This window comes from Chrysemys picta, chromosome 4 (genome assembly GCF_011386835.1).
Source record: "Chrysemys picta bellii isolate R12L10 chromosome 4, ASM1138683v2, whole genome shotgun sequence".
Taxonomy (NCBI): Eukaryota; Metazoa; Chordata; order Testudines; family Emydidae; genus Chrysemys; species Chrysemys picta.
The window spans coordinates 123,427,511-123,443,601 of record NC_088794.1 but is presented as its reverse complement, the minus strand read 5'-3'; the positions used below and the strand labels follow the sequence as shown (position 1 = coordinate 123,443,601).

The following is a 16,091-nucleotide window of genomic DNA, read 5'->3' as shown; positions in this document are numbered from 1 at the left end:
TAATCAAGATTCATAGACTGTTTTACACTTTTCATCACTTACTTTTTTATTTTGTTCTCTGGAACTGGTGATGATTGAAAATGTAATTTCTAAAATACTAAATATACTGTGTTCTGCATCGATGGACATGGTTGGTCAGAAGCAATGAAGAAAATTCATTCCCAAATTCCCATCACTAGGGTCAAATGTCCGCAAGACAAGAATTAAAATGTAATTTCTTCATTGAAATTATGAATTAGTCTCTTCACTGGTTTTAGTAAGAGGTGAATAAATCAAATGCTCTTGCACACTTAATATTTAGAGCATTCTTTCTCTTTGCTTTTTGTCATAGTCAAGAACTTTTTATGTTTTAACTACATTCATATTATGTACAGAGGAACTTAATAACGAAACATAAAGGAGTTAGCACCCGGAATGTGGTATTTTAAAAAACTTTGTCTTTATTAAAATTAGCTTTCTCTTACTTTCAATCTAAATTGCAATAACCTAAAATATGTATAAAGTTGGTTTCCATCACAAAACTACCACTTATTTTAATTCAGTTGACAGTCTCAGCCCAAGGAATGGCAGACCTAGACAAGCTGGATGTTGTAGCTGAGGATTGGGATGCTATGGAAGATCTAATTGTATCCTTTGGATTTGCATGTGAATCTCCCCGTCTTCACATGTGAAAGGGAATATGGACAATTCCATAGTATCATTCTTCTTTTCCCAAACTCCCACAGAAGATAGTCTGCAGATCTGGGGATTCTTGGGCAGGCTAGGGCCTGGGAGGACTTGTATCATTGTCTCCCCTTTTGGCACCTAGAACAAATGGAACATCAGTGCAGACAGAAGTAGTGTTAATTCTTTCAATAAAATGGCGCTTGTCCTTCCAGGATGCTCACGGAGATTAGCGATGGGCGACTGCTCGTCTGCCTCTAGAGGGCTGATCTCCAGAGTTCCAGAAGGCTGTTTTCTCCCCCATCCTTTTAACATCTACATGAAGCCTTTGTGAAAAATTAAGACATCATGTTTAAAATACCAGCTACATACAGATTTCACATAGCTCTGTCCTTTACCTCTGACAAAAGTAGTACCATCTTCCAATTCTTCCTCTGCCTGGTTGAGATAAGAACCTGGATGAACGGTGGCTGTCAGAAACTGACCCCAGGCAAGATGGTGAAAAGAGAGAAATACTTTGAGACCCAGCAAATATTATCACCTTGCTGTCCATTCTAAACGGTCTGCTTTCACATCATCAATTCAATTTGCAACATAGGACTGCTCCTGTACTCCCCACTGCTGCTGGGTGACACAGACACACAGCAACAGATGTGAAAGCAAGAAAAACCATTTTTTGTACATATACCAATAGAAATATACTATCTTATTACACATTGAGCATGCCACAGTAAAGCCTGCCTTCGGAATCCAACAGAAATAATGTTAACTTACTATGTGTAGACAGAGCTTTCCAACGTTTTTAAAAAGCTTCTTAGTCCATGATGTAGCAGCCTATCTCCTCAGCAACACTGGCTAGTAAAAGCTCATCACTGTGATGCTCCATTCCCAGCATGGACTTCTCAGATACATCAGGTCAAGATCACTGTATCATTAGTGTTAATCTTAATGTCCTTCTATGGAATGGGTTTAAGGTATTGAAGAGAGCAGTTCCCTGGTTGCTCTGATGACCTTCAACAGCTACATCCGTCAAGAACTATGAAACTGCAAGAGGCAGGGCTTCCTCATCAATGGGGAAAGGCTTAGAGGAGATAAGAATGACCTTAATCTTGATGTCTTCAGAACAAAGCGTGAAACTCCCATCTTCAGTTTAACCTTTCCACAGCTGAAACTAAAAACAGAAGCGGAGGGGGAGATAAATGGAAGAGGAAGAACAAGGAGTGAGGACCAGATGAAAGAGAGAGAGGAGGAGCTATATAAAAGCAAAACAAATACATTAGCCCCAACTGCCTCAGTTCAGAGGAAAATTAGGAGACTGGCCTATTGTGATTTTGGTTATATCTTGGGAGGTATTTGGATGCTACAGTGATGGGTGCCATTATAAGAGCATAGGCAGGTCACCATGGTGATGAATGTGATATAAATGTCTATATAGGTACTTTTATGGCCCTCATCCCATAAGTGTCTGAGTGCCTTCCAATCATGAATGGAGTTTATCCTCACAACACCTTTTTGAGGTACTATTTGCATTTTACAGAGGAACTGAAATACAGGGTAGATTAAGTGATTTGCCCAGAAGTAACACATGAAGTCAGTAGGAGAGCAAAGAGCTGAACTCAGGTCTCCTGTGTCCCAGTCAGATCCTAGACTAGACCATCTATCTCTCCACTAACTATCTGTCTTTTCCTATCATTCTGCCTACATGAGAACTGAAGGATCTATCACTAAATTCAGACCCCAGTTCTTCATGTAGGAGGACACATTAGCTGTTCAGTGTTTTACTGCACACTTCCAATTATATATGATAGATCTTCTAATGAATAATAAGACTTTTGAGAAAAGAAACATAACACCTACATGCACCTATATGCTTCCATAATAAAGAATGCAGTCTTTCTACCAGAAATACTAACACAGACAACTGTCTGCTTTCATTTGCCTTTCTATTTTGCTCTTATAACTGTTGGCAGTTTTACCTATAGTACTTTAGCCTAAAATGAAAACCTGTATAGGGTCATAGAGTTTAAGTGTTCTCCATCACTGAGGAAAACATAATTCTTAGAAAGAAATTTACAGGTAATTGAATAATATTATAGAACTATGAAAGATCTACTACAGATACTTCACCTAGTCCATTCCTCTGCCATTGTAGAATGTTTCTCTCTCTGTTATATATTTGCCTCGTTTACATGGATATCTGCTAAGTCATGATGTCATACTGCGGAAAGGGATCTGGGGGTTATAGTGGATCACAAGCTAAATATGATTCAACAGTGTAACACTGTGGAAAAAAAAGCAAACATTCTGGTATGTATTAGCAGCAGGGCCGGCTCCAGGCACTAGCTTAACAAGCAGCCAAGGGAGAGGGGCGGCACCTGCGGCAATTCGGGGGGGTGGCAGGTCCTGTCACTCCCTCTAGGAGCGAAGGACCTGCCGCTGAACTGCCGCCGCCGATCGTGGCTTTTTTTTTTTCCCAATTGCCGCCGCCTAGCGCGATCACGGCATTTTTTTTATTTTTTTTTTGCTTGGGGCAGCAGAAATGCTGGAGCCGGCCCTGATTAGCAGAAGCATTGTAAGCAAGACACAGGAAATAATTCTTCCACTCTACTCTGTGCTGATTAGGCCCCAATTGGAGTATTGTGTCCAGTTCTGGGTGCCACATTTCAGGAAAGATGTGGACAAATTGGAGAAAGTCCAGAGAAGAGCAACAAAAATGATTACAGGTCTAGAAAACATGACCTCTTAGGGAAGATTGAAAAAACTAGGTTTGTTTAGTCTGGAGAAGAGAAGACTGAGAGGGGACATGATAACAGTTTTCAAGTACTTAAAAGTTGTTACAAGGAGGAAGGAAAAAAAATGTTCTTCTTAACCTCTGAGGCTAGGACAAGAAGCAATGGGCTTAAATTGCAGCAAGGACAGCTTAGGTTGGACATTAGGAAAAACTTCCTAACTGTCAGAGTGGTTAAGCACTGGAATAAATTGCCTAGGGAGGTTGTGAAATCTCCATCATTGGGGATTTTTAAGAGCAGGTTGGACAAACACCTATCAGGGATGGTCTAGGTAATACTTTGTCCTGCATTGAGTGCAGGGGACTGGACTAGATGACCTCTCGAGATCCCTTCCAGTTCTATGATTCTATGGGCATCCACTATTTCCCTGGGATATTATTCTCCAGGATTATAGGAAGTTTCTAAAAGACAGAAAAGAAAAAGTAAACAGGTTCTGTACTCAGATAAGTATCTTCAATACATGTATTATCTGGAAAAGAGGGTGAATAGTGAATTAGCAAAAACTACAAATGACAAAACTATATAGATTGGTCAAGACTAGATAAGGCCATGAGGTATTCCAAAGAAGCCTAACAAAGCTGGGTGAATGAGCAGCACAATAGCAGATGAAATCCATTATCAACAAGTGCAAGGTCATGCACATTTAAAAGACTAATTTGAACTACTTACACCATTTCTAGGTTCTAAATTAGCTAACCAATAGGGAAATGACCTGGATGCCATTATGAGCATATCAATGAAACACTCTGCTCAGTGTTCAGCAGTGGTCAAAAAAGTATGTGTGAGAAGGGAATGTTAGGAAGTAAAAAAAATGGGAACGTGAACAATTCCAAAATATTTATAATGCCCTTATATAAACTGATATGACCTCCCCTGGAATATTGTATAGTCACTCTTTCTCAAAAAAAGCTAGAAGAGAAATGGAAGGCAAATGGCAAAGACTGAGACCATTTAATTTGGAGGGGAGATCAAAAAGGGACATGATAGAGGTAAACAAAATAAGGAATAGTACAGAGAATATAAATTAAATGCTACTATTTACCTCTTTTTCATAATACACGAACAAAGAGGGCATTGAATGTAATTGCAAAGCAGCACTAGGATTGTTTTACACAAAATATAACTTGTGAAACTCATTGCCAAGATATATCAGTAAACCAGAAAGTTTAATAGGTTTCAACAAGGGATTAGACATCTATATTGATAATGACAATACCCAAATTTTCATTAAATAGAATTTTTAAGAATGAAGAAATATAAATTCTCATGCTTCAGGGTATAAGGCAACCACTAACTAATGAGGGTTAGGACGAAGCTTCCCCCATATACACCTCTACCTTGATATAATGCTGTCCTTGGGAGCCAAAAAATCTTACTGCGTTATAGGTGAAACCGCGTTATATCGAACTTGCTTTGATCCGCCGGAGTGCGCAGCCCCGCCCCCCCCCCCCCCCCCGGAGCACTGCTTTACCGCGTTATATCCGAATTTGTGTTGTTATCGGGTGGCGTTATATCAGTGTAGAGGTGTAATAATGGGTAGATTATTCCATTACTGTCCACTCTGGTGTTTCCTGATCCTTTCTCTGAAGCAGTGGTCCCCAACCTTTTTGTGGCCAGTAGCGCATTCATGTTTTCAGAAGAGTGTGGCGGGCGCCAAGAATTTTTCAAGGCTTATTTTGTATTTGTACATTAAATAATACAAAAAAATCATATTTAATATTACATAATATATGAATCCAGAGAGAAGAGAGAAGCCGCGAGAACAGAGAACACTGGCGCCCGCAGCCCCGGAGTACTCTGTTCCCAGCCGGGGCAGGGCCCCGGCTTCTCTTCCATGCTGGGCACTAGGTAGGCCCCGCGCCTGCCGGGGACAGAGAACAATGGCGCCTGCAGCCCCGGAGTTCTCTGTCCCCAGCAGGCGCAGGGCCGCGGCTTCTCTCTGGCTTAAGCCGAGGCCCTGCGCCTGCCAGGGACCGAGAACATCGGCGCCCGCAGCCTGCAGCCCCGGAGTTTTCTGTCCCCGGCAGGCACGGGGCCGCGGCTTCTCTCCCCTGCTGGGTACTAGGCGGGCGCACATAAATGCCCCGGTGGGTGCCATGGCGCGCATGGGCACCGCGTTGGGGACCATTGCTCTGAAGCATCTGCTATTGGCCACTCTCAGAGACATGATACTAGAGGTGATAGACCACTTGTTTTATCTGGTATGGCAATTCCTGTGTTCCTGTATTTGTTTTCCCTAGATTATTTGTAGTTTATAAGGATAAAGTTAAAGGGAAAGCTGTTCCACTCAAAGGCTATTGAAAAGGATTAGGTTCTGCATCTAATCCTCTTATGATTGTGTAGGGTATAGTTGTACCACAGCATCTAGCCACACCATTTAAAGAGCCTTCCATGGCTTGCTGAATTTAATTTTTTTTTTTAATTAATGGAGATATCCTATCTCCTAGAACTGAAAGGGACCTTGAAAGGTCATTGAGTCCAGCCCCCAGCCTTCACTAGCAGGACCAAGTACTGATTTTGCCCCAGATCCCTAAGTGGCCCCCTCAAGGATTGAGCTCACAACCCTTGGTTTAGCAGGCCAATGCTCAAACCACTTAGCTATCCCTCCCTCCTGAAGGAACATGTCAATTTTGGAAATTTGTAAAATGGCTCTCTTTGGGTATGTCTACTCTGCATCTAAACACCCAAAGCTGGTCCGTGTCCGCTGACGTAGGCTGCAGGGATGTTAAATTGCTGTGTAGACATTCAGGGTTGGGCTGGAGCCTGAGTTCTGGGACCCCTTGAGGGAGCAGGGTCCCAGAGCCCAGGCTCCAGCCCAAGCCTGAATGTCTGCACTGCAATTTTACAGTCCTGCAGCCCAAATCCCCGCGAAACCAAGTCAGCTGACACAGGCCAGACACAGGCGTTTAAATACTGTGTTGACATACCGTCTATGTGTCAAGTCAGATGCTTGTTTTGGGAGAGTAAATAGTAATGCCTATTTTTATATAGCACTTTTCATCAGTAGATCTCAAAGTTCTTCACAATCTTTAATATATTTATCCTCACAACATCCCTGTGAGGTAGGGAAGCATTATCATCTTTGTTTTAGAGATGGTGAACTGAAGCGCAGAAAGACTATGTGACTTGCTTAGGGTCACACAGGAAGTCCATGGCCAGAGGCAGATTATGGTTTTGTGGGGCCCTGGGCCAGAGCAAGTGCCTCCCCCCCTTCTGTCTGTAGTTCCCCCTACTCTCCCTCCCCGCACTCCTGCCGGGAGCAAGGTCAGGGCACAGATGTGCTCATTTTTCTAGGGGCCCCTGCCCTTTGGCCCAGTGACTAATCTGCCATTGTCCATAGCAGAGCAGGGAATTTAACCTTGGTCTCCCACATCCGAAGCTAGTACTCTAACCACTCGACAATCCTTCTCCACTAGTAGTTTTACAGCCTTTAAGATTTCTCCTCACCATTTCCTATGGTTGTTATTACTTGTTACTGTAATGTCTCAGTAGTGGAAATCTGCATGGCCAATTCTTAAAGGAGAAAGGAAGGTTACTTACCAATGATTTGAGTTGTTCAAATGTGTTGCCTTTACAGATATACAATCTCCTATCCTCCGTCCCCCTCTTCTTCAGATTTTCTTTTTATGAATTTAGCAGTTAAAGTGACCTGGGAGAGCTAGGGCCACAGCTTTTTGTGCACCTTCATAAGTAGTTCAGTATTTATGAGGTAGCATGCATAAGGTTTAATGACCACTGCTTTCAGCACTGAGAGCATGCTCTTCCCAATAGTGTGGATCTGCAAAGGCAACACACTCAAGCTCCAGATAATGATAAATAGCCTTCTTTTCCTATAATAACATTTAATATAAATTCTTCTGTTTCTCTTTTATGAGGCAAAGCACATACCTGTATTGTGCATCTTAGAAGAGTTGTCACTTTATATTGGTAAAAGAAAATTATCCACTTTCAGTGCTTTCACAAAAAGATTTTTATAGTGAGTAAAAATAGTTATCTGAAAACAGGAATTGGCCAATTTAGAATAATGCATTGCGTAAAATATACTGTATTTATTTATAGTGTTTAATAGACCAGCAGAATTTCCATTAAATCCAGTGGGGTTTTTTTGTAAATCAAAGCATAAAAAAGTATCTGACCATCTATATTGATTTCTTTCCCTTGCTGCCTATAACGTGTGTCTATTTTTAAGTTTTGATGAATATCTCTATTATTGAATAAAGTACTGCCAAAAAGGAACATAGCTAATGACCTATACAGGTTTAATGATAGTTTAGGCATACAGTATGTCTAAAGAGTGTATTAATATACCATTATTTTATCAATTTTATAGTTTAGCTAACTGGCATTTTCTTTTAATAAATATTAAAGGCTCCTGTTACTTTCTTAAAAAGCATATCTTGAGCAATTGCATATGTTAAAGATAATGTTTATATAGTTCCATCTGTTGTTACGAAGGCGGCTTTGGTGGTAGTCTGTGTTGTTCAGCTCTATGCTACCCTTATGTGTTGCTTTTTACTTAAACAGATGGTGAATCCAGTTGCCGAAGAGGGAAAAATGACAAGAATCAATCGGAAGCCATAGATTTCTAAAAACCTCTAATGAAAATCAGTTGTGTACAGACTTAGCACTCTTCTACCTCTCATACGTAGAAGTATCATCATTAATCCATAGTAAATAGAAACAGTGTAATTGTAAATAGTGCCTTTTCCTTTTTTTGTGGGGGGGGAAAAAAAGGCAATTTCCTAAAAGAGTACTCTAAGCTTCCCCTTGTCCACTACTATTTAGAAACATAAATATGATATGATCCCAAATTAGGAACAAAATATGTGTGTATATACAAAAATTAAAATATTTAAAAATCACTTCCTTTATTTACTTGCTAAATTCTAGATTTCCCTTGCAGACATCTAAAATGCTGGAGAGTACGCAGAAAAAAACCTTTTTCCTATGCTTCTCATATTTGCAGCATTATCAGTGGGGAGAGGGCATCAGCAGAATGTAATGGTCCAAACTGGATTTTGGCTGTATACCCTCAGCATTGCTGTTTTAGCTGAGGAATTATTTTTCACATGATGCTAATCACAGATATTGTATTGTTTTATGTCGTTTTCAGTACATAAAGAGGTAAGAACTCTGTTCTGAATTAATAAATGGTGGCAAAAGATGCTTACAAAGGGAGACTATGTGACTTGCCCAGGGTCACACAGGAAGTCCATGGCAGAGCAGGGAATTTAATCTTGGTCTCCCACATCCTAAACCTGTGCTTTAACCATTGGACAGTCCTTCCCCACTAGTAGTTTTACAGCCTTTAAGATTTCTCCTCACCATTTCCTATGGTTGTTATTTCTTGTTACAGTAATGTTTCAGTAGTGGGAATCTGCAGAGCAAATGAAAATATATTGTGTTAAACCAGCAGTTCCCAAATATTTTGCCTGCATAACTCCATTCTCAGACTTACTGCTTCCCAAGCCCCAGACAGCATGGAGAATGCCATTTTGTAGAGAAAAATGTTGTCCTTCACACATGGGCTCGCAACCCCATCTGCCGATGGAGCAACCCCATTTGGGGGCGCAACCCATAGTTTGGGAACTGCTGGGTTAAACACTGACCATTTTTGGCAGAAGTGCATTTTGGAAAAACTTATGAACAGTCAAATGCATACAAATGGATTTCTGGAAATCAAACAGTGGATAAAAATCTGATTTTTTAAAAAAACAAATCCAATTTACATGAAAAATCAGATTTGTTTTCATTTTGTTTCTTAAATTATAATTTTTTCTTTGTAAAAATAAACCTGTTGAAAATGAAATCTAAATGTAATACAAAATACATTAATGCCTAAAATTATAATCTCTTAAACATGTAAATAAAAAATAAATATGCATCCTTAAGCCTCTGTCAAAAACTTTGAGTTAAAGGCTGCTTTTCTATGTAAAGAAACAATCAGAGGAAAAACAGCTAATTTTTGAGATCAAGCTTTATAAATATGGCACAAAAGGTCATGCAGTGTATAAAGGGCTTCATCCTGTGAGGGATACAGAGATTGTGCTTTTGGGTGCAAGACACTGGCAAAGTCATCACAGGCATTGGGACAAGGCCTCTGACTTCAGGAGACACCATCATGTGATCTCCTCAGGATCATCCTGAGCCCACCTGGGTCTCATACTCCTATTTTATAGCTTCTCCCTGTCAGAGCTCTGATTGGCTCACTTCTCAAATTATGACTGTTTATGAATCCACCCACCATGGAAATGTACCTTCCAGCTCACTGTTCTGCCCAGTAACTACCAACCCTTGCTCCTGGATGGTCCTGAGCACGTCAAGTAAATGGCCTTGCTCTGGCTCCTTGCATGTGTACACAAAGATAGAAACAGAAATCCATTGATTTCGCAACTGCCTCCCTCTCTGTCTCTAAACAGATAAAATACTGTAGTGGGTTACATGAACAGAAGTCTTGGATTCGTGTTAGTTCTTTGTTTTTCTGAGGGTGGCTAGGAGGTGTGGGGCAGAGGAGTTATGTAACAAGAGCAGTGTGTGGAACCAGAAAGGTACAACACTGGTGTCAAAGCAGTACAGTGGGCAGAAGGTCAACATTCTTCAGATTGCAGCCTCTAATGTTGATTTCAACACTTAGGAACTAGAGAAAAAACACTGCCATGGCTGCAGGTCGTAAAAAAGACCCTATTTGGGAATATTTTCAAGAAATTCCGTTCCTCGGGGTAAAAAAGGAACACATGCCAGATGTAAACAGTGCAAAAAAGAGATAGTAGGCTTGGTTGTCATAACGAAACAACATTATGAAAAGTGCTTTTCAGAAGGCAGTGACATTGAAGATGATGTGGAATGTCAGAAGAATCTAGATCAGCTGGTTAGTAAACTCATTTTTGCACCATTCTTAGGGACTGACTATCATGCCAGGGTCCAGCTTAGACATAGGGTGTCTGACAGAATGCACACATTTGAGTGATCAGAGTGCAGGGAGAGAACAGGTGAGCCTTTAGAAAGCTGACAGAGGTAATTAGAGAATCAGGCTTGCCAGCGGGATGGGACAAGGAACCAATTAGCCCATCAGCCCAGGGCTGATAAAGAGGCAGGAAGGAAGTGCCAAGGGAGGCAGGAGAGAGAGAGGATTAAGGCTAGTTGAGCCCAGTTACTCAGAGGCCGCAAGGGAGGCCTGGTCTACACTAGGAGGTTATGTCGAATTTAGCAGCATTAAATCGAATTAATCCTGCACCCATCCACACAGCGAAGCTATTTAGTTCGACATAGAGGTCTCTTAAATTCGTTTTCTGTACTCCTCCCCAACGAGGGGAGTAGCGCTAAATTCGACATGGCCATGTCGAATTAGGATAGGTGTGGATGGAAATCGACGCTAATAGCTCTGGGAGCTATCCCACAGTGCACCACTCTGTTGACGCTCTGGACAGCAGTCCGAGCTCGGATGCTCTGACCAGCCACACAGGAAAAGCCCTGGGAAAATTTGAATTCCTTTTCCTGTCTGGGCAGTTTGAATCTCATTTCCTGTTTGGACATTGTGGTGAGCTCAGCAGCACTGGCAACGATGCAGAGTTCTCCAGCAGAGGTGACCATGCAATCTCAAAATAGAAAGAGGGCCCCAGCATGGACTGATCGGGAAGTCTTGGATCTGATCGCTGTGTGGGGCAATGAGTCCATGCTTTTGGAGCTGCGATCGAAAAGACGGAATGCAAAGATCTACGAAAAGCCATGACAGAGAGAGGATACAGCCGGGATGCAACGCAATGCCGCGTGAAAATCAAGGAGCTGAGACAAGCGTACCAGAAGACCAAAGAGTCAAACGGACACTCCGGATCCCAGCCCCAGACATGCCGTTTCTACGAGGCACTGCATTCCATTCTAGGTGCGGCCGCCACCACTACCCCACCACTGACCGTGGACTCCGAGGATGGGATATTGTCGACGGCCGCTTCCTCGGAGATGTTAGCGGATGGGGAAGATGAGGAAGGTGAGGAGGAGGAGGAGGCAGTCGACAGCGCTTACAACGCTCATTTCCCAGACAGCCAGGATCTCTTCATCACCCTCACAGAGATCCCCTACCAACCGTCCCCAGGCGTTAACCCAGACCCTGAATCAGGGGAAGGATCAGTCAGTAAGTGTTTTAAACATGTAAACATTTATTTTGAACAGAACGGGAATATTAACAATGGGTTTTTCATGATTTGTTTGCCCTAGGTGCTTAACGTTTTAGTCCTTGGCAGTGCAACTACTGCAAAAGAATCTAACAATGTCCGGTTTATCATGATTAGTTTGCCCTAGGCGCTCTACTCTTTAGTCCTTGCCAGTGCAGCTACTGGAAAAGAAGGTCTATATGTCCGGGGATAGAGCAGAGAAATCCTCATGGGACATCTCTACGGAGCTCTCCTGGAGCTAATCGGAAAGTCTTTGCATGAGGTTCCTGGGGAGAGCGGCCTTATTGTGTCCTCCGTGGTAGGAAACTTTTCCTCGCCAGGCTATCATCAAGTACTCTGGGATCATTGCCTTGCAGAGCATGGCGGCATACGGCCCTGGTTTTTGCTGGCTTTCACGCAGCATGCGTTCTTTCTCGGTCTCAGAAATTCTCAGCAGAGTGATGTCGCTCATGGTGACCTGCTTAGAATTAGGGGAATGTTACTATTGGGACTGCTTGCCTGTTCCTTTACAGAATTGTCACCGGTGGTTTACCGCCACGCGGTGGAGGCGGGAGAGGGGCAGCATACAGGGATCTTTCCCGGGGACAGCCGCGAGGGGGTGGGACAGGGGCAGAGTTCATGCTTGCCGGATTGCCGGCAGCAGGAACTGCCCAACGATAGGAGCATTGCTTTGAACGTGAAAGGAGGGCACTGCTCTAATTTAAGTTTTAAGCAGCCAAAAGTCTACGGCTTACCATGTCAGCCTTCTACCCGAATTCCGCTGTCCTGCCCCGCTTGTCTGATCTCCACTGCAAGACCCCAGGCACTGAATGTGAAGGCCGAAAATTCGACCTTGTCCTGAGTGCGCATGTGATAGGTGCTGTGCATGGTCTTGTTCACAGAGAAAGACTATGTTCATTGTTCACAAAAAATTATGTTTGTGAGGAATTCACTCCCTTTTTCCCATCCCACAGCTACGACTGTCTCCCGACCTACCCTGGCATCCCCCTCGCAGAGGCTGGCGCAGATTAGGCGGAGAAAGAAAAGGACACGGGACGACATGTTCTCAGAACTTATGGGCTGCTCCCGAGCTGATGCAGCCCAGCAGACCCAGTGGAGGGAGAACATGTCGCAATACCAGCAAGCACACGGCAAACGGGAGGAGAGGTGGCGGCAGGAAGACCAGCAGGCGACTCAAACCAGAGTTCCTGAAAACACGAGCGTCATGAACCTTGCCCGGCCATCCTATGTTGATGTTTGTAAAACGTCCCCTATGGTCCACCAGTGCTTGCAGCACCATTGAAAAGTAGCCCTTTCGGTTAATGTACTGGCTGGCCTGGTGGTCCGGTCCCAGGATAGGAATGTGAGTTCCATTGATAGCCCCACCGCAGTTTGGGAATCCCATCACAGCGAAGCCATCTATGATGACCTGGACGTTTCCAAGGGTCACTACCTTTGATAGCAGTAGCTCAACGATTGTGTTGGCTACTTGCAGCACAGCAACCCCCACGGTAGATTTGCCGACGCCAAAGTGATTCGCGACTGACCGGTAGCTATCTGGCGTTGCAAGCTTCCAGAGGGCTATGGCCACTCGCTTCTGGATGGTCAGGGCTGCTCGCATCCGGGTGTCCTTGCGCTTCAGGGCAGGGGACAGCAACTCACAAAGTTCCAGGAAAGTTCCCTTCCGCATACGAAAGTTTCGCAGCCACTGTGATTCATCCCAGACCTGCAGCACTATGCGGTCCCACCAGTCCGTGCTTGTTTCCCAGGCCCAGAATTGCCGTTCCACAGCATCAACATGACCCATTGCCACCATGATGTTCACGGCGCGGGGTCCCGTGCTTTGTGAGAGGTCTGTGCCACTCTCAGACTTCATGTCTTCACCGCGCTGCCGTAGCCTTCTCTCCCGATTTCTCAGCATCTGCCTCTGGAAAAGGTGGATGATAAGGTGCGAGGTGTTGACAATGGCCATAACTGCAGCGATGGTCGCAGCGGGCTCCATGCTCGCAGTGCTGTGGCGTCCGCACTGTCACTCACCAGAAAAGTGCGCGAACTGATTGCCCGCCGGCGCTTTCAGGGAGGGAGGGCGGGAGTGACGGTTGGATGACGACAGTTACCCAAAACCACCCTCGACACATTTTTTTCCCCAGCAGGCATTGGGGGCTCGACCCAGAATTCCAATGGGCAGCGGGGACTGCAGGAACTGTGGGATAGCTGACGACAGTGCACCGCTTCCAGTGTCGACGCTTGCCCCGTTAGTGTGGACTCACAACGTTGAATTACTGTCCTTAGTGTGGATACACACGTTCGACTTTGTAATATCGATTCCACATATTCGATTTAAGTACAATTGAACTAATCTCATAGTGTAGACATACCCGGAGAGAGAGATGTCTGTTCCCCTCAGATCTCAGGGAGAGGGCGAAAGAGAGCTGTTGGTGCTGTAAATAGACTCTTGCACAGGGATTGATGTGGAAATCGTGAAGGGAACTTAAAATAAAAGGATATGGTGACGGCACTACCACTGGAGTCCATGCTGTTTCTGTGGATACAAGGCAGGAGAGGAGTCATGCCCTGTGACAGAGTATGAATATCCATCCTCTGCAATGTCTACAACTTCAGAGTCATCTGCTGGTACTACCAGCAATGCTGCCACTAAACATATGTCAGACAGTAAATTACTTATTTAAAAAAAACCTTTTTTTCATCCTCCAGTAAAATCAAGGATGAGTTTGTAATCAGGACCAGCAAATTCCAGCAGGATTCCATAAATGTAAGATTGCACAGTTCATTTATGCAACAAATTTTTCCTTCATCTTGTTCAGAACAAAACACTTCCTTGACCTGGTTCAATCCTTACAATCAGGCCACACACACCCTGGTAGAACAGATGTGCAAAAAAATTGATGGGAAATGCTTTAATCTGAGTCTTCATGGGTGGAGCAATGTACACAATGATCCACTAATACGTGCTTGTGTGACAACAGATTGTCTGTCTAAAAGAAACAATTTCAGGAGATCGCTGAAGTACGATGGAAATGTTGATTAAAATCAGTTATTTAAATTGAGGCTTTCCATTTGTGATTTAAATCAATCCACCCTGAAATCAAAGGACAGAATCTGTTATGAATGTCTATTTTATAAAGCATAGAAATCTGCTGAAATTTTTTACTTAATTAAAAAAATGAGCATTTTTTTGTAAGAAGGTATGCAAAAGGGCATTATCTAAAAGTTTTCTTCAAAAATGAACTGCTTGAATTAATACATATTAGGAGCTGGGTGAAACCTTGGCATGGATTGAGTTAAAACCTCATTGAGATTAATAGGTGTGAATGCACCCTTCAGTTAACATAACTGTAAGGATAAGCCCCCACCTAAGACAAAAAGAGTATGTGAACCCATTCAGGAGCTTTTGCTGAGTATTGTTTTGAGTAGTGGGTAGTGTGTGGGAGAAAACAGAAAAGACAAAAACTGGGAGAGTGAGAGACAGATAGGCAGAGCAGATAACAGCACAGTGTCTGACCCTGGAAGAAACTCAGGGAGAGGTTTTTGGATCAGGGGTGCAGGCTGAGAAGAGTGTTCTTGGTGTTATGATCAAATAATCTGTTTTCTGCTATTTGATTCCTCCTGAATTCAGAGACACAAGACTTTGTATGTTCTTTGTAAATAAAAGTGCATGAAAGCATACCGGACTGTCATCCATTTCTACTCCCAACTGGAACATCTCGAGGGCCCCAGACTTTGACTAGCTGCTCAAGTTGAAAAGGGGGACCAATATCTAACCAATATCTAACTAATAAATTTTTTTTTAAATATTGTATATGAATGGGGCTAGATAGTACAGTAATTTAATACACTTAGTTTCTGATATCTGGGTTCAAATTTGATTTGCGTAACACATACAATTAGTTTTGTCTCTACCCAGTCACCAATGGCCATCTGGTTACATCAGAATGTTGTCTCATTTTCCAATGCATCTCACAGCAATTTACAGTCTCTCAAGCATATTTCAAGTATTGATATAGATGGGATGGTACAAGCAGTTTCAGTAACAAAGTGAACTGTGGGAGAAAGCTTGTACAATAGGTCATATGCTCTCTTTCCTCTATAACACCCCATGGAAAGGGAGCACTAGCCCAACAACTGAGTTGCATTTGAGGTGGCATTCTGGCACCCCCTGAGGAGAATAGATACACTGCCACCAGATCACACATAGGCTAGTAATCCAAGGGAACAACAAGACCAGTTCCTGCAGATCTTAGGACAACTATGCTCCACTTTTCACAGCATGCACGAGAAGCATAGTATTCTGGTTTTCTCTGATTGGCTGGCTGCCCGCTAGACATGCACTCATACTTCCTCTGTGGTACAATAAAGTTCCAGAGGGAGAATTACTGCTGCTCTTGACAACAAGAACTTACACTACATTATAAATTGCATTCTCCTGAGTAGTTAGCACCTTTAAACTCTTACTGAGCATAAGTGAAGACAG

At 43.2% G+C, this 16,091-nt stretch overlaps 1 protein-coding gene across 7 annotated transcripts in view; it reads left to right on the top strand.

Annotated features, from left to right (window-relative positions):
• The window catches only part of EFCAB11 (EF-hand calcium binding domain 11), a 110,969-nt gene that overhangs the window by 76,779 nt on the left and 18,099 nt on the right, over positions 1-16,091 (top strand). For 2 of the 7 annotated variants that reach the window (XM_065595582.1, XM_065595583.1), the window contains exons 3-4: positions 7,977-11,580; positions 12,574-15,284. The exons of 2 other annotated variants lie outside the window; for them this stretch is intronic. In XM_065595582.1, the coding sequence (XP_065451654.1) occupies positions 11,178-11,580; positions 12,574-12,902 (732 nt within the window). In that variant the 5' untranslated portion in view covers positions 7,977-11,177 and the 3' untranslated portion in view covers positions 12,903-15,284. 3 more of the 7 variants (XM_065595585.1, XM_024103153.3, XM_065595587.1) reach the window with 3 other exon arrangements.